Consider the following 26,790-nt stretch of genomic DNA (forward strand, 5'->3'; position numbering starts at 1 on the left):
GGGTTCTAATCTCTAAGAAAGTCACTTAACTTCTCTGTCTCAGTTTTCTCATCTGTAAAATAAAGGGATTGGCTTTAGCCTTGAAGGTCCTTCGGAGCTTTAAATCTATGTTGTTTAGTCATGAACAACTCGGTGACTTCATTTGGGGCTTTCTTGGCAAAGATATGGAGTGGTTTGCCATTTCTTTCTCCAGCTCATTTCACAGATGAAGAAACTGAGGCAAAAAGGGATAAGCAACTTGCCCAGGGTCATACAGCTAGTATGAAACCTGTTATGAACTCAAGAAGATGAGTCTTCCTGACTCCAGGCCCAGCACTCTATCCACTATGCCACCTAGCTGCCCCCAAACTATAATCCTTTGAATTCCTCAACCTGGAGTTAACTTTGGGTCTGTGAACTTAAAAAAAAATGTTTTGATAACCATGTCAATAATTTATTTTTTTTGTATTTCTATGTATTCTATTTCATGCATTTAAAAACCTTATTCTATGAAAGGGTCCATAGGCTTCATGAGGCTGCAAAAGGATCTTTGATCCTCCAAAAGTTAAGAACCCCTGCCTTCACCAGTGTCAGCCATCCATGGTTTGTATAAAAGTTGAGCACTTTTGGTTAAGCATCTGTGTTAGAGGTGATATTTGAACACAGGTCTGCCTTGATTCCAAGGCCCCTAAGTCAAGTATTCTCTTGCACGAATTATCTGTGCTTGTGTCATATTCCCCTACTATACATACCCTAGGCTCCACAACAAGCATTTATTAAGCACCTATTATATACCTAACACCTTTTCCTCTTTGATCCTCACAACCCTGGAGGTGGGTGCTTTTATTATCCCTATTTACAGATGGGGAAACAGACAGACACTGGTCAAGTGCCTTCTTTGTCCAGGGTCTGCCTGCAGCTACAGGCAGGATTTGTATTGGGGTCTTTCGGGCAGCCCAGTCCCCATGCAGTGCACCATGTGACTTTGCCTTGGGGCGATGGGGTGGCCTGGACTGGCTGGGGGCCCCATGGCCTTGGGTGGTGAATGTCCGTCTGTGTTCTGACACGTCCAGTTTCCTCTGGGAGACTTCACCGGGGCCTTCAAGGCCGCGTTTCGATTCGGGGCACAGGGCCTCCCCCAAGTGTCCTACGGGCAGGAGCCCGGGGTCTGTTCCCGTTTTCCATGCCCGCCCCCCTGGACCCCCCGGGTTCCTCCCTTGGGCTAAATGACAAATGTATGCAAACTGAGGCATGCAAACGAGAGCCTGCTTTGGTTCGGCTTGTCCGCGCCGGGGCGGGCGCGAGCGCCAGGTGGGGACCCCTTCCGGAGGCGGGGGAGGGGGAGCGAGGAGAGGGCCTGCGCGGCAGACGCGCTGCGCCGGCCGTCCACGCGAGGGCGCTCGCGGGCCCGGAGCCCCGGCGCTTCCGTTCCCATGACACTCTCCGGCGCGGAGGAGGAAGGAGCTTGGCCAGTTCTCGCGAGAGGCGCCGAGGGAACGGAGCGGCGGGAGCCGGCGGGCGCGGCATGGCCGACGTGATGGTCTACGGCAAGGAGGGCTCCAGCCGCCTGGGCTGGACGCGGCTCCGCCGAGCCCGCTCCCCGCTGGGCGTGGGCCGCCGGGCGCGGCGACGGGCCCGCTCCTTGACTGTTGGGAGCCAGCGGCGGCTGCGGCTGCGGCTGCAGCAGGCCGAGGCCGCCGGCGTGGCCTGGCTCGACGACGAGGAGGCGGCGGAGGCTCTGGTGGTGGGAGCCGACTGGAGCGCCCGGGAGAAGAAGGCGAGGAAGAAGAAGGCGCGGCGGCGGGAGCGCGCCGAGCGCGAGCGCGAGCAGCAGCGGCTGGAGCGCGAGGAGCGCGAGTGGAGGCAGCTGCGGCAGCTGCGCGAGCTGCGGACGCGGCGCGAGCGCGACGAGAACGCGGAGGAGCTCGCGGCGCCCGCGGCCTCGGCCGTGCCCCGGCCCGAGGCGGCCGACGAGTCGGACGGACCCGAGGAGCCACCCCGGGTGCCGGGCCAAAGCGAGCCCTTTCTAGTGCGGGGCAAGGCCGGCCTCCTGCTGCTGCTGAGCCACACGCAGGTCAGCCCCGGGGCTGAGGGGGGCGGGGGCGGGGTGGGGCGACCCTGACCGGAGGGGCACGGGCTCGGCCCGACCCACCGAGACCTCTAGGAAGAACTCCGGCTTTGATTGGCGTGTCGGAAGCAGCTCCCTCCCCCAGAGCTCTGGCACCGCCTCCTCCCTTACGGAAGGGAAATTGACGCTGAGCCCCGGGGGGAGGGGCGCCTGAAGCTAACCCTTTCTGGGAACCCTTAGAGACCCTCGAACTTCCTCTCCCCCCACCCCACCCCACCCCACCCCACCCCACTTCATCTGCCCACCTCGGGAGGGATACGCTGGTTTGAATGGTCATCCCATCAGTCCCGTGCTCCTCCAAGCCACGCCTCCTTAGTTTTGCGATAATTGGTCCTTTCTGGTGCCACCTAGGACTAGGTTTCCCTGGGTGGGCAACAATGTTTTCACCTCTCAGAAATAGAAGAGCTTTTACAAAGAAAACCAGAAGTAAAAGGGATACAAGTTGTAGCTTTAAAGAACAATGGACTTGGAATCATAAGGCCTGGGTTTGGATGCCGGCTTTGCCTTTCTGGGGCTCAGCCTTTATCCCAATGAGAGCGTTGAATTCAATCACTCTTTAAACCCAATGAGTGATGGTGTAACCGAGGCCTTCCAAGGTGGGGTCCTTTATCCAGCTAGGCAGCAGTGTGGGCTGCAGGACCGATGTTTGGGCAGTGATCTTGGAGATTTTAAGTTGGAAGGGACTTTGGTTCAATCAGAGCATTTTTTTAGAGGCGGAAGCCCAAACCTAAGGGCGCTAAGGAACTTGCTTGTTCAAGCTTATACAGCTGATAAGCAGAGCTCAGGTCTTGGTTCAGTACTCTTTATATTACATCATGCTAGTTTCCAGAATTGGGGGAGCCCTTTTAAAACAAGGTTTTCTGATTTTCAGATTCCAAATATATGATCAGAAATTGAAGATACTCTATTTTTACAAGTTTGTTTAGCGTTGGCAATAGCGTGGCCCCGCATTAGCTGGTCGGATTATTAGTGGCTGACTATACTCCCCATTAGTGTGGGTGTTGCTGTTTCCCTACAGGGTGAGGGTTTGCTGGAGACTATCTCTTGTCCTGTCTCATCACAGCCTGATTGGTCTCAGATAAGGACGGAGTCTTCCCAAATGCAGAGGCCTGGTGTGGAAGGCTGGGGAAATAGGAGTGCTCTCTTAGAATCTTAATCTGGTGCTTTAAAAAGTGGGGTGGGGTTTTTTTGGTTTTTGTTTTTATCATCAAACTTAAACAGTTTGATTACTTTTGGTATACCTGGTTTCCTTTATAACCTTTTGTATTTTATGCATTTTAAAACCTTCTGAAAAGGGGTCTCTAGGTTTCACCAGGTAGCCAGAAGGATCTGTCACAGATAAGGGGAGGAACTCCTACCTGCCCTAGAGACTGTAGTAGGCTGCTCTTCCCCGGAAGGGAAAGAAAGAACGCTAGAGTCTTTAGAGTGGGAAGATTTGGAACAAAAGACTAGTTTGGCTACTCACCACCTCTGTGACCTTGGTCATCGAATGGATGGGTCAGTGAATTAAAAGCATTTGTACCAAGCTCTGAGCTGAGTGCTGAGGCAACAGATAGAAAAATTAGGTTTCTCCCAGCTCTCAGAGCTCTCATCTTGTAAAAGAATGTTCGTCTGCAGGGCCCATGGAAAGTCTTGAAGGGTGTGAGGGTGGGTGAGCAGCAAGGCCTAGATCCCATTAAATTAAGTTTTGGGTGTATCAGTAAGTTCTTTGGAGGGAAGGAATGGAGTTCTTGACTTATCTCATCTAAACCCTGTGAGCAGTCCAAGAGCTGACATAAGAAAACCCTTACTAAATGTTGACAAACTACTTTCCCTTCTCTTGCCTTCCTGCCCCTTGGCCAGTCAGGATGGATTCTGGGATGACCTGGAGGAGAGGGCAAGGGAGGAAGAGAAAAGGGAATTGATCCCCATTGGCAATTTTCCATTCCAACAATTATTGCCCAAGCATCAGGCAGACCACGCTGCTGCCTAGCTGGGTAAAGGACCCCATCTTGGAAGGCCTCAGTTACACCATCACTCATTGGGTTTAAAGGGCGATCCAGTTCAATGCTCTCATCCAGACCCAACATTTCTCAAATTATAATGAGGTGACGAGGGATTCTTAACCTCGAGGTAGTCTGATAAAGCATACATACCCCATTTCATGATGTTTGCAATACAGTTATCAGAAAAAGTTTTTAAGTTCACAGACTCTAGATTAAGATGTTCCTGGGGCAGCTAGATGGCGCAGTGGATAGAGCACCGGCCCTGGATTCAGGAGTACCTGAGTTCAAATCTGGCCTCAAGACACTTAACTCTTACTGGGTGTGTGACCCCGGGCAAGTCACTTAACTCCAATTGCCTCACTTAAAAAAAAAAAAAAAGGTGTTCCCAAGTCCCATCCTGCTCCCAAGTCCTTATTTTTTTGTTGCTTGGAAATGAACTCTTCCTTAGATGACATGGTGGTAAATGAGTTCTTTAAAACTTTGTAATTATTAATAGTTGGTTGCCAAATTTGTAATCTTTAAGTATCTTGCTCTTTTCTCTTTCACCTGCTAGTCTTTGACCTTCACTGGGAAGTGTCGGATGACATGTCTGTATGGCCGAGTGCAGATCTTTGGCTTTATCATCAACCAGGGCCATCCACCTTATGAGCTTTATTCTCCCCACACCAACTGTGCCCTAAGTATTGAAGCAATTAGCTACGTTTTGCCAGAGAAAACCCTAAAGGATATGAAGCTGGAAGTCCGGTCTTTAATCAAAGACCATCTTTCTTCAGGTAATTAATCAAAAGATCTGAAATGTTATCACTATTCATTTCTCAAATATAAATTGAGCATGTATATATAGAGATAGATAGATAGATAGATAGATAGATAGATAGATAGATAGATAGATATACAGGGCACTGTGTTAGGCCCTGAGGGATCCAAAGTTAAGTAAGATGCAGTCTCTGCCCTCTTAGTGCTTATGGTGGGGGAGAGGGGCAGGGAGGGTGCCCAGGCTACAGGTACACGCATATGATAAATTCCTTGAAGGCTGCGGTCTGGGTTCAGAGAGGGGGAGAGCTCATTTGCTGAGGAGATGGAGGTGGGCATCATTTCAGCTGGGCCCAAAGGTATTCTAGGTGACGGAGATATATGAAGGAATAGGGATGGGAAACCAGGTTCACAGAATGAGCAATGAGCAGCTTGGCTTGGCCAAAGGGCAGCTTACTAGGAGATGTCCAGCAGGCTTTTAGGCTGGGAAAACAGATGGAAGTCGTATTGTGAAGGGTCTAAGGGAGCAGACTGGCTTTTAATTAATTCAGTAGGCTGTGAGGGTTTTGGAACAGTGTCCAGAATAGGATTTCAGAAAGGTTAATCTGACAGTGAATATAGGATGCATTGGAGAGAAGAGGGAGACAAGGGGGGCCACTTAGAAGGCTGAGGCAGCAGGAGTCAGGTAAGCGTTTATTAAGCACCTACTGTGAACCAAGCACTGGGCTAAATGATAGGAATACGAAGAAAGGTAAAAGACAGTCCTTGCCCTCTGGGAGCTTAATCTTTTTTTGTGGGGCAATGAGGGTTAAGTGACTTGCCCAGGGTCACACAGCTAGTAGGTGGTCAAGTGTCTGAGGCTGGATTTGAACTCAGGTCCTCCTAAATCCAGGGTGGCTGGTGCTTTATCCGCTGTACCACCTAGCTACCCCCGTGAGAGCTTAATCTAATGGAAGAGATACCATGCAAACAACTGTCTACAAATAGGATGTAGACAGGAGAAATTAGAGATGATAAAGAGAAGAAAGGCACTAGCCCAAAGGGGGACTTAAGAAAGACAACCTGGGACACAGTAGAGATAGTGCCAGGTCTGGAGTCAGGAAGACTTGAGTTCAAATTTGAACTCAGACACTAACTAGTGTGACCCTGGGCAAGTCATTTCGCTGTTGTTTGCCTCAATTTCCTCATCTGTAAAATAGGGGTAATAATAACAGTCTTCTGTGTGCTATTGTGAAGATCAAATGAGATATTTATAAAGTGCTTGGCCCATTGCCTGGCACATAGTAGGTGCGTAATAAGCGCTTGTTTCCTTTCTTCATAGAGAAGATGGGATTTAGCTGGGACTTGAAGGAAGCCAGGAGACGGATGGATATAAGGAGGGAGAGTATTCCAGGCATGGGGAGCAGCCATTGAAAAAGCGCAGAGTTGGGAACTGGATTGTCTTGTATGAGGAGCAGCCAGGAGGCCAGTGTCACTGGATCGCAGAGTACATGGGGGTGAGTAAGGTGTGAAAAGCCAGGAATGTAGGAGGGGCCAGGCTGTGCAGGGCTTTGAAAGCCAGAGTACCGCCAGCTACTTTTTACCTCTGAGGGGGTGTCAGTCTGCAGGAGTCCTTGTCATGCCCATGAATTGCAGCTCCTGAAATAATTTGTTTTGTTCTTTTTGCAGCCAATGCAAATAACGTGATCAAGCAGTTTTCTCCCATGTGTTCCATTGTCCTGCTAGAAAGTCTGGAGACCCCTGCCACAGACTTCATCCTGAGCTATCCAGCCTTTTCTCACCTTTTCTCAGGAAAGGTAGTATCCTTCATGTGCTTTGTAGAAGTGTGTCAGGGGCAGCTAGGTAGCACAGTGGATAGAGCACTGGTCCTGGAGTCAGGAGGACCTGAGTTCAAATCTGGCCTCAGACACTTGACACTTAGTAGCTGTGTGACCCCGAGCAAATCACTTAAGCCCAATTGCCTCACCAAAAAAAAAAAAAAAAGTGTGTCCCATCTGGCCTGATGGAGCCAGCCCTACTCAAAGAAAGGCCTGCTGTTTTGTCATGTGGAGGGACTTGCATGTGTGACTGTGTTAGGGAGAGATCTGTGGTGACTCTTGTGACATCACTGATCATTTGAATTAGATGGATGAGACATTCAGTGAATGGTCTGTTAGAGGAGTCTTGGCCTGGTAGCTCTACCTGACTTCTCCTCGGTCTCCTTTGTTGGCTCTTCATCCAAGTCGTACCACTGAGCTGGGGGGTCCCCAGGGCTTGGTCCTGAGCCCTCTTCTGTTCCTTCATTCCTGAGGTTCTTCACTGTCTTTGTCACAGCCCCCTTTGGCAGTCACTCATGAAAGCTTTGGACCCCTTCTCATAATACTGGTTTTAAATACGTGAAATAAAACAGAGAGGATTAAAAAGGAAGCCAGTGATGTTGAAATAGTTAGCCCAATAGTAAAGAAACATTCACATTAAGAAGCCCTGCTCCACTGGGGCAGCTAGATGGCACAGTGGATAGAGCACCGGCCCTGGAGTCAGGAGTACCTGAGTTCAAATCCAGCCTCAGACACTTAACACTTACTAGCTGTGTGACCCTGGGCAAGTCACTTAACCCCAGTTGCCTCACAAAGAAAAAAAAAAAAGACTCCAGAATCTCTTACTTTGCGGTCTCAGTAGCTTCCTTGGACTCAGTTGTCTTTTTTTTTTTTTTTAATCTACAATCTCTTTATTGATTTCCAACTACACAAGAACCAAGCAGCAAAGGGCACATGCTTGGGCCACGGGTACACAGTCGAGGGGGGCGGGTGCTCAGGCAAAGGTGGAGCCGTTCCAGCCCACATTGGCCGCATTCATGTCGTAGTAATTGATGTAGATCCTGTCCCTGGGAATTTTGAGGTGGTTGGTGAGCAGCTCGCAGAGCTGTTTGCTATATGCTGTTCTGGGGCCCGCTGGTCTTGCCGATGCTGTGCAGGCTGCAGAGGGCACATGGGTCCAAGGAGCCCCCGGAGGCCATCAGCTGGGACGCCAAGATGTGCACCGTGATGTACCGGGCAGGTTTGCTGGTGGCCTTGGCCAGCTGCACGGTGAGCTCTCTCAGCAGGGAGTTGGGCACTGTAGAGCGAGGCTCGTTGGTCTGTACCACGAACATGGGCATTTTGGCAGTGGCTCCAGCGGGCGGCGGCGCGGGGAGGAAGGAGCAGGCAGCAGAGAGCATCGGGTGGCTTGAGTCGAGTGAGCCTCTGCACGTTCGCACCCACTGTGCCTCGCTGGGCCCATGCGCCGAGGGGCTCAGTTGTCATTTCTGTGCCCATGACTCTCAGATCTATGGGAGTCACGTCTCTCTGAGCTCCAGTCCTCCATCACTGGTGGCCTCCTGGATACTTTGAACTAGATGTCCCACAGACATTTCAAACTCAGTAGAGAACTCACTCAACCCTGTCACTGTTTGTGGGACTCTGGGACATCCTTGGCTATTGATTTCACACTTCCCCCTCTTCTCCCCTTCTCCCCTTGTCACCTCTAGCCCTGGCTGGCCTCAGTCTCTCCCCACTCTAATCCATCCTTCACTCAGCTGCCAAAGTGATTTTTCAAAAAAGCATGGGCCTAAGTTGCTCCCAGCTCAGTGAACATCAGTGCCTTATTCCCTTTAAGATCAGATATAAAGGGCCTTTAAAGCCCTTCCTGAGCTGGCCCCTCCCTGGCTTTCGGTCCTGGATTTTACTTCTCGCCCCATCAAAATCAGCAAGCTTTTCTTAGCTGTGCATGTGTGCCAGGCAGGGTACGAAGCAATAGGAATACAAATGGAATCCAAAAGAAAGGCAGGCCCTGCCCTAAAAGTTGAGGTGGGAGAGATGAAGGGGAGAACATGACTGACCTGGGCCCTTCCAGGAACAACTGACCATTTAGAGGAAGGGGAAGAAGCACAGGAATGATGAAGAAGCAAGGAGAGGAAAGAAGCAAGTGTGTACGTAGTGCTAAGAGTTTTACAGATGAGATGTATTAGGTTCTCACAATCACCCTGGGAGGTAGGTGCTGTTAATATCCCCATTTTACAGTTGAGGAAACTGAGGCAGACAAGTGAAATGACTTGCTCCAGGTTGCCCAGGTAGTAAGTGTATGAGGGTGGATTTCAACCCCTGATACCAGGCCCAGCATTTTCTCCACTGCAGCACTTTCTTTCAGGGTAAAAAGGCTCATGGAGAAAGAAGTTCAGAGAGTCAGGAGCAGAGCCTGGAGAGGAATGGAGTAAACTTGACTGTCTAATGGCCCTGGCCTTCTTGCCTCCTCTGGGCCTTTACCCTGGTTGCCCCTCCTCACCCCCCACTCCTTTCCTCGTCTCTTGTATGCTTTCCCTCCCCACCTCCACCTGCTGGCTTCCTTCAGGACTCGACTCAACCCCCACCTGCTGTGGAATGCCTTTCACTCTGAGAGTACAATCTTCCATTTGTACGATTTATGTCTTGTATGTAAAATGGGAGTTTTTCCAGGTCAGAGACTTTGTATGCTCAGCACTTAGCATAGTGCCAGGGTAGTTTCTGGGACTCGTTTATTCATTTCTTCTTCTTAGTCCTTTCTTCTGTGTAATATGCTGCCCAAAAGCAGGTGCTGTTAGTTTTTTGGGGGGTTTTTTTGGTTTGTTTTTGTGGGGCAGTGAGGGTTAAGTGAATTGCCCAGGGTCACACAGCTAGTAAGTATCAAGTGTCTGGGGTTGGATTTAAACTCAGGTCCTCCTGAATCCAGTGACCCTTGTGACAGCATTGGGCCTCTTCTTGGGGTCAAGTCTAGCAATTTTTTATCCAATCTCTGGTTTTGTATGTTGGGATATAAATGGGTGTATTACTTTAATTTGCAGAGAGAAAAATTCTTACAAAACAAATTTCATACAGAGTCAGTATGAAGGCCAGACTGTATGTTGAGTAGGAGCAGCAAGATGAGGGAAGAAGTAAAAATGATGACAAGGAAAAAAGTCAAGAAAGGTTGAGAATGCAAATAAGTCATGCTTGTCTCCGCTGATACTTGTCATTTTGCATTTCAGAATCTTTTTAAAAGTTGAAATTGTTCATCTTTAGAAACAGGAGATGTCCTCCTACAGTCTTGAGCAGTTAACGATGTCTTCTGTCGGCATTAAGAAATGTGGAGAAGAAAATGGCTTTCACTTGTCTGAGAGTAGCAGTTCAGTGATAGAAGAGTTAATCACTGCTTGTCGTGGTAAGGAGCTGACGTTAACTGTTACCTTTACCTTCTCCCTAAGCTAATAAGGTTGATTGTAGGCCACCAAAGACTTCAGAAGATTCCTGTGAAAAAGCTTGTCACATTGAGCAGTTTGGTGTGTTTTTTCCCTTCCAGAGGAAATTGATGGTTGCCCCATCATCATGGCCTGTGGACCCAAGTGCATCGGCAAGTCCACCTTTAATAGATACCTGATTAACCGGCTGCTGAACATGTGAGTGGCGCTGGGCCCCGGTTGTTCTCTCCTTCCTGCCCCTCCACTGTACAGCTTGCCCCAAGTCTTGCCTTGTGTAATTTTACTGATGATTCCAAATGCTTTTTTTCTTCTTCGAAAGGATGAACAGTATAACATTTGGGTATTATGAAGACTGCTACATATCAGTTGGCTGTTCACATTCGTTATTTTAATGAGGACTTTCAGGTTAGGTGATGGAGCAGGTGTGATGTGGTGGTCCCAGCTCTGACACTTCTCCCAGTGATGTTGGGCAGGCTCCATGACCCTTCCAGGCCTCCAGTAAAGGGTTGTGCCTTTCTGGCACCTTGTCTATAGATTGAGGATAATTCTCCACCACTGTTGGTCCTGAGAGGGAGAGGTCTGCCTTTTAATGTGTTTCTTCTCCCCCCAACCCCACCCCCAGTGCATCTGGGACCCTTGCCTTTGGAGACTGGGTCCCCCAGTTGAGCATGGGTTCCATTCTCACCTCTTCTTCCTTGTTGTTTATGTCCCTTTACAAAGGTCAGTCTTCCGTAAGGGTCCTGCCCTCAGCACCGGGAGCCTTCTTTTAAGCCTTAGGGACCAGGACAGCATTTGAGCTATTTGGCCCCCTATTATGGCTGGCCTGAGAGGTTTTGAATAGATGCTTGTTTAATGAATGAGGACAGCAGGTATAGTCTTAGGAAGGGTCAAAGCTACAACAGGGTTGTAAGGGAGACTCTTGGATTATATTATATTGACTGTTTTAGTGCCATAGTGTTCTCTGTGTGAGATTCAGGAGGCAAATCTAGAAGGAGAGGAGAGGGACGAAAAGCAAGGGGGAGAGAACTAGAGTGTATTGGCCTTGGTATGTGTGGTCCTCTTCATCTTTTTTTTTTTTTTTTTTTTTTTTAGGCAATGGGGGTTAAGTGACTTGCCCAGGGTCACACAGCTAGTAAGTGTCAAGTGTCTGAGGTCAGATTTGAACTCAGGTCCTCCTGACTCCAGGGCCGGTGCTTTAACCACTTCGCCATCTAGCTGCCCCTCCTCTTCATCTTTATAAGCATACCCCTCTCCTGCTACTCTCAAGTCAGTGTTTTTGGTACCTGACACCAAGGAGTTCATAGACTATTCAGGCATAGACTTATTAAGAATTGAATTAGTCTGGGGCGGCTAGGTGGCGCAGTGGATAGAGCACTGGCCCTGGAATCAGGAGGACCTGAGTTCAAATCCGGCCTCAGACACTTAACACTAGCTGTGTGACCCTGGGCAAGTCACTTAACCCCAATTGCCTCACTAAAAAAAAACCAAACAAACAAAAAAGAACTGAATTAGTCTTCTCAACACAGTAATGATTTTCTTTCTTTCTTTCTTTCTTTCCCCCAGTATTCCCTGTGTCGACTTTTTGGATTGTGACCTAGGACAGACAGAATTCACTCCTCCTGGTTGTGTTTCTTTGTCTAATGTCATAGAGCCTATTTTGGGTATGTATGAGAATCATCATTTACAGTCTTTGTTGCCTGCCAGCCAGCCAGCCCTGCTACTGTCCGTCCACCTCCACCAAACCATTCAGAGGCCTCTGTGCCGGGTCCCTCCTTGCCCTCGTTCCGGCCTGATAGGTATCCTGCTTGTCCCATGCTAGTCTGTACCCACAACTTTCTTCAAGGCCTGGCTCCAACTTCACCTCCAAAAAGCTGTCTCTGATGAAGCCCATCTCCCTACTGTCTTACCACTCCTTTATTCCATTTTCATTCAGAGTTTAGATGGACATTTTGTGTTCTGTTATTTTTACATGTTCACATGTTGCTTTGTTGCTATCTTCGTTGTTTCAGGGATGTGTGTTTTGTCTTCAGCATTTGGTGTGCACCCAAAGCGCTCCTCCCAGGTCTGTTCCTAGAACAGATGATTAACAAACGCAAGCGGAAGAGTAAATGAGAATTTATTTTGGCTGGCCCAGCTCTCCTCGGGCCTGTATTATTGGAGTGGAGGCCATGCTTCCAGGGGTTTAACCACTCTCCAGATAAATGTTCCTGTGCTTTTTGCCTGTTCTCAGCACACAGACTATCCTCCTCACACGCCTGTGATCACACAGCAAACTCATCCCCACGGCATGCTCACAGACACACTTCCTAGGAGGCAGAGCAGCGTCACAAGGGACCTTATGAGACTGTACCTATCTGGTGTCCTGCAGGCTGGTCATCTGACCTCTGTCAAGAGCCTCCGTCCCTTCTTGGGCTAGATAGTCCACTTAGTTTTTGGATAGTGTCTTTAGATGCATCCCCAGCATATTCTAAGTTTGTGAATAGGAAAATGGATATGTTCACCATTTTTTTTTTTTTTCAGTATATCTGCCTCCCTTTCAGAAAGGACATTGACAAAGCTAGTGGCTGTATGGAGAAAAGAGGGTTAGAACCAGACCTTCCAAGCCAAACAGAAGGAATTAGGTTTATTGTTGAGGATCAGAAATGCCTGGAGGCCATGGGATAGTGTCCTCAGCGTCTGAAGAGTTGTTGTAGGGACAGAGGCTTAGACTTGCTTGTTGTGCTTGGTCCCCAAGGAGAACCTAGGACGAATGGGGAAGTGGAGCCATGTGGTTGAGGAAGGTTATAATTTGATGTGTGGACAACTCGATAGTAGTTAGTGCTGCCCAGAAGTGTCACAGCAAAGGCTTTGGGGGTGCTTCAGATCAAGGCCATTTTTGTTAACAAGAGGGGATTGAGGCTTTTCGTGGTCATGTGACATAGAGGAAGAAGCCTGAATTTGAGGTCAAAGAATGTCCCTTAAAGTCTTAGCCCTACTACTTCTACAGGACTCTGATCTGGGATTGAGCTAATGAAATCACTGAACTTGTCTGGGCTGTGCTCTCGCCATTTGTTTTTTTTTTATGGGGGGGGGGGGGCGGCAGTGAGGGTTAAGTGACTTGCCCAGGGTCACACAGCTAGTAAGTGTCAAGTGTCTGAGGCCAGATTTGAACTTGGGTCCTCCTGAATCCAGGGCCAGTGCTCTATCCACTGCGCCACCTAGCTATTCCACTCTTGCCATTTGTAAAGTAGGAAAGTTGGACTGAATAAGGGCCCTCCCAGCTCCGCATCTGTTAGGCTGAAAATTTCATGCCTATGTCAGAGAGGGAGCAGCCAAACCTATGAAATAGAAACAGACTACCAAGCAGGGATTTAGAGGGGAATGATAGACCAAAGACAATGTTCCTTTTGCAGCTGTAGCTTAAGGGTTGAATTTTTCCTGCCTGCCACCTCTCTCTGTTACAAAAAAAAGAAACTACCTTTAGTATCATTTGCCAGTTTCCTGACTGATGGAATGAATTTCAGTTGCTCTTATTTATATGAATTTATCAACTTGGATTATTTTGATTTTAAAACCTTTTCTTAAAAAAACCCCTGGGGCAGCTAAGGTGACACAGTGGATAAAACACCGGCCTTGGATTCAGGAGGACCTGAGTTCAAATCTGGCCTCAAGACACTTGACACTTAAACTTAATAGCTGTGTGACCCTGAGCAAGTCACTTAACCCTCATTGCCCCACAAAAAACCAAAAAACAAACCCCACCCTCCTGTACATAACATAGTCTGCCTATCATGGAGTATATGGAGTCCAGCTGTCTGAGTATCTTTGAGCATAGTATGAATTTTAAAAAAATTTTTTTTGGTGGGTGAATGTGAAGCTATCACTGCAAAACTGATGACTCGTATGTCAGAAAAGGGAGCTTTGTAGTGGAGAGAAGGGTTTGTAATCCTTGTTTTCCTCCTCTTAGGGCCACCATTCACTCATCAAAGGAAAACTCGGAAAATGGTCTTTTATGGTGATTCTTCTTGTGAAGATGACTGTAAGAAGTACACAGAGATTGTGAAGTATGTGTTCAGTGCCTACCAGAGAGAAGCGCCTCTCATTATTAATACAATGGGCTGGGTGAAAGGTAGGTCTGACCGCATCTCTCCCGTCCCCGCGTGCTGCGTCTGGAATTGTGTCACAAGTGATCAGCTGATGCTTTGACTTAATGGAGTTGTTTTGTGCCCTCCCTTCCAGGGGACGGACTTCTACTCCTCATTGACCTTATTCGAATGCTGGCCCCTACTCATGTTGTCCAGTTCAGTTCTGAGCAGTGTCAGGAGATGCCTCTGCTCACCCCGGACTACGTTGCAGGCATGGAAGGTTTGCAGACGAAAGGCAAGACCAGAGTCCGAAACAAGCATCTGGACTGCAGGGAATCAGAGAGTTCAGGGGATCCAGACGAAGGGAGCCAGTTTCCCACGGCGGGACACAAACTGTTGCTTGTGCAGTCTGAGTTTGCTGGTGCTGGAGTTGCTCAGCTAACGTAAGAAAGATGCGGCCTTTCAGGCCTGGTAGTTGGGTCTCTTCTGCAGCGTTTGAGGTTTGCTTGTTAAACTGGTGCCCCTCTCTCCGTAGTACCCAGTGCTTACGTCCCAGTTGTATGTCTTTAGGTAGAAGAATCAACTCTTTTAAAGTAAATTTTTGTTGCTATCTTGATTTTATGTTCCCTTGGTTTCTCAATAAATCCCTCCTGAAGTACCTTCCAGAGAGCCATCCCTTAAAAGAAAGCAGAGGGGGAAAAAGTTGAGTAAAACTAGCCAACATCTCCACCAAATCTAACCTAATGTGCAGTGTTCCACACTCGTAGGCACCCCCGCTGTAAGGGGGAGGAGGGTGCCTTCTGTCTTGGTCATTTTAATTTCACAGAATTCATTTTTGTTCTTTACATTGTTGAAGTCACTGTATGGTTTGGGGTTTTTTCTGGATCTGCTTACGTTGCTTTGTATGCGTTTATCTAAATCTTCTTGTACTTCCTGGTAGTCTTCATATACATTGTTTCTTACAGCACAGTAACATTCTTTTCTATTTAGGTACCACAACGCATTTAACCACTTGCCAGTCATTGGGCATCTGCTTTATTTCTAGCTCTTTGCTACCACAAAGTGCTGCTGTAAATAGTTTTGTAAAAATGGGGCCATTTTGTCATTGACCTCCTTTGGGTCTGTGACAAACCAAAGGGCATGGCCACTTGACCAACTTTTTGAGCATCATTCCATACTGCTTTGGAAGTGATTAAATCAGTTCCTAGCTCCACCAATGGTACAGTTGTGTGCCCATCTTTACACAGCTCCTCTAACGTGGATTCTTCATATCATCCATCACCTTTGCTCATTTTCTGGGCTAAGTCAACAAGCATTTATTAGGTGCCTACTGAGTGCCGGGTCTTAATGTTCTAAGCCCTGGGGATACAAAGAAAGGCCCAAGTTAATCCTTGCCCTCAAGTTCACAATTCAGTTGGAGGGGAGAACATTTAAACAAACAGCTTCAAATGATAAATAGAGGATAAATTGGACATAATCAAGGGTGAGAGGTAAAAGCTCAGACATAGTTTGAATGACTTGAAACATCCTTTCATATCATTGTCAGTTTGCAGGTCTTTTGAGGCAATTGGTGAGGAAGATCTGAATTAATATCCAGCTTCAGACATTTATTAGCTGTGTGACCCTGGGCAAGTCACTTCACCTCTGTCTCAGTTTCCTGAATTGTAAAACGGACAATATACCTTGCAGGGTTGTTGTGAGGATCAAATGAGAGAACATATATAAAATAAAGCACAGTACCTGGCATGTGATAGGCACTTAGTAAATATTTTGATTTTATATAAAGGTGGGCTTTTCCCCCAGTTGACTGCTTCCTTTCTTATTTATTCATTCATTCGTTCCTTTATTTATTTATTTGTTTGTTTATTTATTTTTTGGTGAGGCAATTGGGGTAGGGTCACACAGCTAGTGTTAAGTGTCTGAGGCTGGATTTGAACTCAGGTTCTCCTGACTCCAGGGCCGGTGCTCTATCCATTGTGCCACCTAGCTGCCCTCGCTTCCTTTCTTTTTTAAAAACTTAATTTTTTTTCAATTAAAAATCTATTTTCCTCCTACTTCCTCCTACCTCATTGGGAAAAACGACAACCAGAAGACAAAGAACCTCTCTAACAAATAGACATGGTCAAGCAAAACCAATTCCTGCATTGGCTACATCCCAAACCCCAATATGTCTCAATCTGCATGCTGGTCTGTTACAAGGTGGATAGCACGTTTCTATAATAAATCATCTGGTTGGTTATTGTATGATTAGAGTTCTTGTTTTTCAAGTTGTTTGTCTCTACAGTGTTGTTATTTTGTAGATTGTTCTGGTTCTGCTGACTTCCATTTCTTACAGCACAATAATATTCCATCAAGTTCATATGTCATAACTTGTTAAGCCATTCCCCAGTTAATGAGCCACCCATTTGCATTGATTTCCCACCAACAAAAAAAGTTATTCTAAATGTTTTTATACATATGGGTTCTTTTCCTCTCTCTTTGATCTCTTTGAGGTATAAAACTATCCTTGTGAACTGGACCATTGCACAGCTCCACTAACAGTGCTAACATGTACTAAATTTCTCACTACCCTGCAAACATTTGTCATTTTTTTTCTCAACTTTGCCAACCTAATGGGCATGAGGTGAAAGCTCTCAGTTGCTTTCGTTTGCATTTCTCTAATGATTAGTTTTTTGTAGCATTTTTTCATATGACAGTAGATAGCTTAGATCTCTTGAGAAGTACTTGTTCATATCCTTTATCAGTTGGATAATTGATTTTCTTCTTTTTTTTATATAGTAAACTACATTTATATAGTACTTTAAAGAGAGATTACCATACAGTAAACCCATGAGGTTGATTATTGCAACAACAGTAATAGATAACATTTATATAGTACCTTGTACCTGACAAAGGCCTCATTTCTTTTTTTTTTAGCCAAATCAATATTCTTAATTGATTTTCTTTTTATACATTTGAATGAGTTTCCTGTATATCTTGAAAATGAAATTTTTATTAGAAAAACTTGGTGTAATGCAAAGATTTTTTCCCCCTTACCTGCTTCCCTTTGAGCAGAAATTTCTATTTTAAATAATATTATTCCTTTTATTTTCTTCTATCCTCTATTCCTTATTTGCTTGTGCACTTTAACCCCTCTTCATAGAGCTGAAAGTTTCTAATGTGTTTATGGTATCACCCTTTATGCCCATCATGTAGCCCTTTGGAGCAGTCTTGGTACATGGTGTGAGAAGGCTGCTGCTTTTCTTATCTTAGGTGCATTAGTTCGGTTTGTGTAAGAAGTAGCTTTTTTCAAAGCCATGATTGTCTAAATGCAAAATTCAAAAGCATTTGCTCCCTTTGTTGGGTTGGAACCCTCTGGGCTAGTAGGAAAAGGGCTTTTAATTTGTTTTTTTAAAATTTCTGCGTGTTCCATGATGGGGCTGGTAGACATCTTAAAAATTATAAGCTTCAGAGAAATGTACTGTATACTTGATTCTAAGTGAAAGATTCCTGTGGCGAAATTGTACAGCCTTTGCTTAACTGGTTCTGATTTATTTTTTAGGCAGTGGCATAGTCCTGTTCTTCGTGATATGGCCTTGTTAGGTTACCTTGCCCTGCTGCAGCCACCAGAGGCCAAACCATTTTTTCCACTACACCATCTAGTCCCCTTTCAGGTAATTTGGGAACTTCTGGGGGAAATGGATGTGGATCTCTTTATCCCAACGTGGTCCTGAACAGGAGAATGTTTGGTCTTGGAATTGGGCCCGTGGAGAATTTTCTAATGAAATACTGCAGTTACTATAGTGCCTTCTTTGGGAGGGGTTTGGATTCAACCATTGGTCCTTGTGATGTAGCTTTGCTGGGACTGGGCTACAGGCTCTTCTTCCAGATTTCTCTCCCATAGGTCAGGTCTTTCTGGAGATTTGGGGAAATCTGGAAAGTAGTTTACTGTTGCGTGTTCTTTTTGTTTTTCTTAAAACTTGGGTTTCTAAGAGGTGGTTCAGTTGGGGAGTGATGGGTGATGTTAAAGCCAAGACTTACCTGCTCACAGCCATTGAGTCCAGGACACATTAGGGTTAAGAAGAGGGTTTTTCTCCTTTTGAAACCTAAGTATGAGTAGTTGGCTCCAGTCCAACTACTTTTTAATTTAAAAGTCCAGCATGAGGGGCAGCTAGGTGGCGCAGTGGATAGAGCACCAGCCCTGGAGTCAGGAGTACCTGAGACACTTGACACTTACTAGCTGTGTGACCCTGGGCAAGTCACTTAACCCTCATTGCCCCACAAAAAAAACCCCAAAACCCCCAAAACAAAAAAACAAATAACTACTCATCATATTTAAAAGATAAAAATTCATTTGGTACCTTACGGAAACTTGAAACTCCAGTGCGAAGGTGGGAATGTGTTCATCTTGACTCTGTTCTTATCCCATCACATTACTGTAGAAATGAATGGGAGTTGTAAAAAAAAAAAAAATGGTTTATGTGGTTGGTGCTTCAGGAGATCGAGCAATAGGAGGTGTTTTTACAGCCTCCCAGTTCTTTTAACTAATTCAGAGTGCCCACAAACCCCACCATTCTGTGTTTCCTTCAAGGTAAGAAAGACCTGTGTTTCCCACTGTCATGAAGTTAGCAAGGATGGTTGCTGTTCATTCACTGTTCCTCAGACTACACCCTTAATTATAGCAGGGGCTTGGGAAGGTCTGTCTGTGAGTAGTGGACAGGTTGATTGAAAGAGAAAATTGCTATTTCAGGGTGGAACTAATGGAAGGGCTTTGTTTTCCAGATCCCCTTCAGTTCTGTCGCCCTCCGCGTCATTCACACTGATGTTGCTCCTACTCATACCATGTATACGGTCAATGCCAGCTGGATTGGTCTTTGTAGGATACTGGATGATGTCAAACAGAAAACTGATGGACCAGTTTTTCTTACAGACAATCCAGTCTGTGATTGTGTGGGGTTTGGTAAGTCCACAGTGGTTTCTTTCTGCCTCTCATGATTGAAATGGCCTTGCTTTTGACAAATAATGTGATCTTTTGTGTGTGTGTGAGTGAAATGGCCAAAGCCTGCTAATTATGACTGTACAAGTAGCTCTTAAGTCATGCATAGGGGGAAGTTGCATGTCTCTTGGGGGTCACCATTTGACTCACTCAAAATGCAGAAAGTAAAGGACTTGTTCGTATTGCTTCACTGATAGGAAAAAACGGACCCTTTTCTGATTTTATTGCTGTGTGTGTTGGAGTTAAGTAATTAAGAATTAGTCATTTTTTTTTTTTTAGTGAGGCAATTGGGGTTAAGTGACTTGCCCAGGGTCACACAACTAGTAAGTGTCAAGTGTCTGAGGCCAGATTTGAACTGAGGTCCTCCTGAATCCAGGGCCGGTGCTTTATCCACTGCGCCACCTAGCCGCCCCTAGAATTAGTCATTTTAAAATAAAGACAAACTCTAATAGAAACATTATAGAAAGCACTGGCCCTGGAGTCAGGAGTACCCGAGTTCAAATCCGGCCTCAGACACTTGACACTTACTAGCTGTGTGACCCTGGGCAAGTCACTTAACCCCAATTGCCTCACTAAAAAAAAATTAAAACCAAAACGAAACGTTATAGAAACACCAAATTAGAGATTGGGAGGACTTCAGGCCACCCAGGCCAACTTGCATGTGGAAGAACTTCCCCCTATAACATCCGATCTCTGTTTGAAGACCTTTGAGGGGAGCTGCCCCCTCCTGACAAGGCAGCTGCTCCCACTTTTTTGTGTGAGGAGATTGTTCCTGACACCAGACTGAAGTTTGCAGTTTCTGTCTCTTGTTCCTGCTTGTGCTCCCTGGGGCCAAACAGAACAAGTTCAGTCTTTCCTCCCCACGACAGCCCTTCAGATACTTGAAGACCCTTTGCTGTTCCCCTTGAGTCTTCTCTGGGATAAATGTGCCCAGTTATTTCAGCAGATCCTCATGATGTGGACTTGAGGTCCTGTTTAGATGTCCTCCAGCTTGTCAGTATCCTTAGACTATGATGCCCAGAACTGAATGCAGTATTTCAGATGAAGTCAGATAAGGGCAAAGGACATTCCTGGAAACAGCGAGCCTCCTGATGATCTTAGGAGCCTCTCAGATGATCTCTTAGGTTCTTTGACTACCATATTGATTACATTTCTGAGTTAATTTGAGCCTGCAGTCCTCTAAGACTCCCAGATCCTTTTCAGAACAGCTTCTGTCCATGTCTCTGCCTTGTGTTGTATTTGTGGAATTGGGTTTTTTTTTACCCAATTGCAAGATTCTACATTTATATCTATTTAGTTTCATTTTACTACATTCAGTCCAGTATTCTAGACTGTCTAGACCCCTTTGGATCCTGGCTGTCATCCACTGTAGTAGCTAACCCTCTTGGCTTGGTGGCACATTGGATATACGAGTCATTTCTGCCTTTATCCAGGTAATTGATAAATGTGAAGCAGCATAGGTCCAAGCATAGATCCCGGGGGTCCTCCACTCAAAACTTCCTGGCCCGATGATCTTGAATGATTTGCTTCCACCTTTCCTCTGAGTCTAGTCAGGCACCTGGTCTGAATCTTCCTATTCCTGTTATTCTGATTGATCCACGTCTGCCTTTCCAACTAATGCACAAGAGGAGTGTGAGATGCTCCATCAAATTCTTTGCTGAAATCTAGGTGAGCTAGTAATCCTGTCCAGAAAGGAAGCCAGGTTAATTTGGCACAACTCATTCTCAGTGATGCTGGTTGGCACTGATGCTCAGTACCCATCATCCCTTTAATGATCTGCTCCACAAAATTCTCAGTCACTGGGCTCGGGTCACTGCCCTATCACTGGCAATCTCTGTTGTCTTCTCTTTCTGAGAATGGGTACAACCCTTTACTCATCTTTAGTCCTGTGGTACCTCTCCTCTTGGAAAGGTCACTGCCAGGGCTTCATTAATCACTTGGACCAGTTCTTTCCCCTGGGTCAAGGGTGGGGGAAGGGGAGTGGGGCTTTCTTACCGGCTTTGTCTTGGTCACTAACTCCCCACTGGTCAGGCTTGTTCTGCCACTCTCAGTGTAAAGACCTTCTCTGTTGTTGATGGTCATCGCATCCACTCCACATAAAGTTCCTAACCCTTCTTGGAGTCTCTGTACCTCAATAATAATAATATTCCACATATATATGTGCAGCTCTTGTGTGACCTCAACATCCGGGTTGCCCTCTAGACAGTCTTCAACCTGTTGGTGCCCAGGACTGAACCCAGGGATGAGGCTGACAAGGGCAGCGCCCAGTGGGATCCACTTAGCACATGGCCCTGGTCCTGGAGGCAGGCAGCCACCAAAGACAAGGACTGTTTGTGTCCTCTGCTCTAGGTGGGTTTCCCTTAGTTATTGATGGCTTTGTTTGTCAAGTGTTCCTTTTAAGAGAGAACCAGCTTTGTCCCTGGTTTTAGCCATTTTGGTCTCACAAACAAACAAAATGCTATATATAGTTCATCAATTAAGGGATTCTATTTTCTATTTAAATTGGCTTCCAAAAGTCCATTGTCATTGTTTAAATGAGTGTGCTTTTTTAATGTTTTTTTTAAATGAGTGGAATTGTTGTTGTTGTTATTATTATTATTTTATATTAAAGGAATTATCCGAGGGATCAGCATGGTGAAAAAAGTGTACTACATTCTGACTCCTCTGTCTCATGAAAAGTTAAGACATGTGAATTGTCTGATGATTGGAAATATTACTATTCCTCATTGTGTCTTCAAGAATCAGGTACAGTCCATGAAGGAATTTGCTAATCTACAGTATAACTCACCCCTCTCTCAGTTTTCCCCAGGGTTTAGACCAGGTTAAAGTGGGAGGATGCAAAAGATAATGGGAAGAGATTCTGGGGGTGGGGTTGGCAGATTCCATTCACACAAAATAGAAATGCTATTCTGTCTGATTTGTAATGTCAGTCTCTAAAGTTTGCATTATAGCTTGTGGTCATTAATTTTGGGGGAATAAAAATGGCAGATAGATGAGAGTGGGGTTCTCTAAGGGAAGAGACTACAGAGAGAAATTGTGTGAGATGAGGCAAGAAGCTCCTGCTCTGACGGCAAGTAGCAGGGAATTGGAGAATGAGAACAGACCAGAATCCTAAGAACATGACACCTGCCCTGTTGGGTCATCTGTTGGTTGGTTGAGCCACTCCTCCAGAATGTCAGGGACTGCAGGGGAGCCTCATGCGGCACTGGCATTCTCCAGGTCAGGAAGAACTAGCTTTAGGTTCTGCCTCTGACTAGGACAGGCTGTGTGATGATCATTTCCCTCAGGTGACTCTTGAAGGCTTACAGATGAGTTTCCTGATCTGGGTTGATGTGAATGCCGCCCCCTCTAAAAGAAAGTAGAATGGCTCCTCTCCAGGGTGGGGGCTCTGCTGGGGAAGGCCGTTGTGGTTGCTGCATCACCACTGTGCCCTCTCCAGCTAGGTGTTGCCTCCTGTTAGTGGGGGAGCCGGAGATTGAGGGAGATGGCTTCATCTCTCACAAATGCTGCCCTGCACACTGTAAGACACTGCATCCCATGTGGGTGAATTTTGATCTCTGCTCTCTGTCTTTGTGTTTCAGCCCAAGATTGAGGGGGATATCCCTTATGTTACCTCGGAGTACAATTTTTCTATTTGGGGATCAGGAAAACTCAGAGTCAGAAAACTCCTGCAAAGAAGAGAATACCTTTAATGGCCAATGAACTTTTCACTGAAGAATTAGATGGAGCTTTTGGTTTTAATGAGGGAGGGGGATGCAGAGACTTGATGTGATTTCTCTCTCTGTGCCAGCAGCATCCCGTGGAATGATGTGAACAATTCTCCAGCCACAATATTGTTAATAGTTTACAAACATTTTTGTATTAAAATATTTTCTGAAAATTCTTCTCAAAATTACATGTGATCTGAAATGCAAAGAGCATCCCCTGGCACTGCAGGAAGTTGGGAGACTTGGGTTGAGTCTGAGCTCTGCTTTGGGGACTGCATGACCCTGGACTCAGACTTTTCAACTGGAGAAGGTTGGGGCCATTCCAGACTGTGAAGTTCTGATTTGTGCCAGGTCCTTTCACTGATGACATTGGAGCTCATTGACTTATAATAATGGCTTTTCTTTCTTTGGCACTTTAAAGTTTGCAAAATGCTCTCCTTACTACAACCCTATGAGGGAAATCATGTCTGGAACATTCGGCCAAGTGATTTGCGGAAGGTCTCAGATGGCCCAGTCAGCATCTGAAAAACCAGGTCCTTGACCAATGTTTTTACCCCATCCTGCCTCCCCGTGCAGTTTCTTATTCAGTGAGCTCCTTAATTGAGTTAATACATGGAATAAGGACCAAAAATAGGAGATTTGGGCCAGTAGAGAGGAAAAGAGGAGGACGAGGACGGATGACTTGAATCAGACATCAGGAAGTCCTGGGGTTCCTTTGGCATGAAGATAAACCCATTCCTTGTTGTTTAATGTGATGATTTATATGTACCAGCTACCCATATTGGGTATCAGTCAATCATATTCTGGATTGATTGGAGCTAATATCGCCTCTTAATTATCCTTGACTGCATTGTATTGAACCCCTGTTGTCCTGTACTTAATTAGTTGAAGCAGATAGAATCCTACTGCCATTACAGAGCATAACTCTGCTTTAGTAAGTTGATGGTAGTCATGAATTAGTGTAGTCTGACACCTTGTCACCTTGCAAGATGGGCTCTCCGGATTGAGCTAATGGCTGTGTGGCGGCTCAACAATGTACTTTGGGCCCATTTTCCAGGTCCTATCTGATATTAAGGTCCATGGTCAGCCTTGGATCCCAGTGGCATCCTTTCGAGTGAGGTATCAGAATTAAGGTTTCCATGGAAAGTTTGCTCTCTTGGTGTGGGTTTTTTAACAAGTCTGTGGCTGATCTATTATACTCTTAGAATAAATGTAATTAATGTTTTTTTCATGTTTTAGCAGAAATAGATGGAATAAATTGCCTCCTGATATCTTTTTTAATCCTGTAGTTTGATGCTCATCAGAATCAAGTACAAATCCTGAAAACCTCCCAAGTATCTGTGTGTTGATTTTGCAGATGGTAGAATTATTTATTTTAAAAACTGTATAGAGTCAACCATAAAATTAATTGGAACAATTCAGCAAAGTTGCAGGATATAAAACAAATCCACATGAATTATCAGCATGTGTGTATGTTTTCCTGTATGTTACCAACAAAATCCAGCAAGAGCTCATTGGAAATAACTAGAAGCTATAAAATGTTTGGTAACGTATTACCAACATACATATAGGAATTCTATGAATCCAGCTGTAAAAAACTTTTTGCAGAAATAAAGACAAACCTGAATAGAGGAATGTTAATTGTTCATGGGTAGGTCAAGTCAGTATAAAAATGATACTGCTACCTAAATTAATTTCTTTATTTAGTACTATACCAATTAAACTACCAGAGGATTATTTTATAGAGATAGGGAAAAAATAAACTTCTTGTGGAGGTACAAAAGGCAAGTATATCAAATGTAATAATGAAAGTAGAAGGGAAGGATGCCTTTTGGTGCCAACTCTTAGGCCAAACTACAAAGCCGTTAATCATGAAAATAATTTGATCCCATTTGAAAAATAGGGTGTTCACTGGAATAGATTAGGTGCACTGTACGCAGGTGAAGACTGATTCCCAGAGTGAGGGCTCACTAGTCCCCAAATCTGGGAATTGGACAGCAGCATGGGACAGTAATTTATGCCATGTGCCCAGATAAGCTCCACTGTGACACGTGGCCTATGTTTAAAGATCACAGAATAAATTAGAATGTGTATAGAGGAAGAATTCATAAACAAGTGACCAAGAGGATCACAGAAGATTCAATAGATAATTTTAATTATATAAAACTTAAACTTTTTTGCACAAAGAAGCCTAATGTTAAAATTAGAAAGGAAGAAGATAAATTGGGGGGGGAGGGATCTTAAGCAGATTTTCCCGGCAAAAAGTCTTGTATTCAAGATACATATAAAGCAACTAAGGTAGGGGGTGCTACAGTGCACAGAGTATTGGACCAGGAGTCAGGAAAACCCAGTTTGAATTCAGCCTCTGACTCTGTGACCTTGGGCAAGTTACTGCACCCCTGCCTCACTTCCTTATCTGTAAGATGGAAATAATAGCACCTACCTCGCAGGGTTGTTGCGAGGATTAAATGAGATTAAGATATGTACAATGTTTTGTGAACCATAACATGTTATATGGTGGAGATGTCAAATATATGTATAACCATCTGAAAACATAAATCCTCTTAAATTACTAATAGACAAATGCAAAGTAAAGTAACTGAGGTCACATCTCACCCTTCAGATGGGCAGAGATGATGAGCAAAATGACAAACATCGAGGGGGCTGTCAGAAAACAGGCACTCTAATGCACTGCTGAGAGCTCAGAATTGGTCCTGCTGTTATCAAGCTGCATTTATGCCCTCTGACCCAGTTACCCCTAGTAGGCCTATACCATAATGAGACTGAAGACAGAGGAGAAGGACCTATGTGTACAAAACCAGAGCAGTTCTTTGAGGGGTAGTCCCAAATCAAACTCTATGGAGGTATTCTATTGGGGAATGCTATGCAGAGTAAGGTATATTAATGTAATAGAAGTACTGCGTCACAAGAAAGGACAAAGTGGGCAGTTTGAGAGGAAACTGGGAAGACCTTTGAACTGATGCAGCGTGAAGTGAGCAGAACTAGAACCATTTATGTGATGACATTATTGAGAAAAGCGACTTTGAAAGACTTAAGGATTTTAAGCACTCATTGATAAACCAAGAGTCCAGCAAACTGAAGATGGGACATGTTCCTCGACCATTATGAGAGAAGTGATGAACTTTAAATGTATCAGGCGTGGCTGATGTGGGCATCTGTCTTGTTGGATTAGGCACGTTTATGATGAGGCGTTTTTATTTTAATTTCTTATCTCCTGGAAGGGGCGGAGGGAAAAACCAATGATAAATGCATGTAAACATTTATTTTTTTACAAAATAAAAATGCACAGATTATAAAGGTTCATTGGATAAAATTCTGGTCAACTGAAAGGGACAAGGTAACACTAAGTTAACAGGTTATTGAATAAGGACATTATAACTACATTGTTAGAATTGGGGGGGGGAGGTAAAGCAATGGGGGTTAAGTGACTTGTCCAGGGTCACACAGCTAGTAAATGTTAAGTGTCTGAGGTCGCATTTGAACTCAGGTACTCCTGAATCCAAGGCCGGTGCTTTATCCACTGCGCCACCTAGCTGCCCCTACGTTGTTAGAATTTTAGCTAGGCTTTTGCTCTTTCATTGTGAATCTTGAAAAAAATACTTTTTTTCCATCTTTGTTTGCTATAATTACTAATAACAAACATGGGTCACTGATTGTTCCTTACAGCACAAAACATCAAGTAATGACTGGCCTAACTTCTCTAATATAAGAATAAGGTGTATCTATTAAGTAATTTTTTTTTTTAAACACATCAGGAGTATTGTGTCTACAGTATTGAAACCACCTAAAACACACTTTACTTGACCGCTGATAGCGAATCATCCATGTTAGAGCATCAGAAGCTCAGAAAAGTGGGTTTTGGAAAGCATTGGCCTATACCAGGGGAGATGTTAATGCAAGAAAGGCTACCTTTAGAATCAGTAAGGTCAGGTTCTGTCTGACACAACCAGC

General features: G+C 45.2%; 1 protein-coding gene and 1 pseudogene across 1 annotated transcript; one reads left to right on the top strand and one right to left on the bottom strand.

Annotated features, from left to right (window-relative positions):
* Nucleotides 1-1,024: 1,024 nt before the first annotated feature.
* NOL9 (nucleolar protein 9) lies at nucleotides 1,025-26,140 on the top strand. Its single transcript, XM_043993854.1, has 12 exons — nucleotides 1,025-2,053; nucleotides 4,646-4,865; nucleotides 6,514-6,641; nucleotides 9,897-10,035; nucleotides 10,174-10,270; nucleotides 11,636-11,733; nucleotides 14,019-14,180; nucleotides 14,291-14,579; nucleotides 17,678-17,789; nucleotides 18,898-19,075; nucleotides 21,723-21,856; nucleotides 22,693-26,140. Exons 1-12 carry the CDS (start codon nucleotides 1,025-1,027, stop codon nucleotides 22,801-22,803), a joined length of 2,697 nt encoding a protein of 898 aa, XP_043849789.1. The 3' UTR covers nucleotides 22,804-26,140.
* On the bottom strand, nucleotides 7,420-8,192 carry LOC122746898 (annotated as a pseudogene).
* Nucleotides 26,141-26,790: the final 650 nt, after the last annotated feature.

This window comes from Dromiciops gliroides, chromosome 3 (assembly GCF_019393635.1).
Source record: "Dromiciops gliroides isolate mDroGli1 chromosome 3, mDroGli1.pri, whole genome shotgun sequence".
NCBI lineage: Eukaryota > Metazoa > Chordata > Mammalia > Microbiotheria > Microbiotheriidae > Dromiciops > Dromiciops gliroides.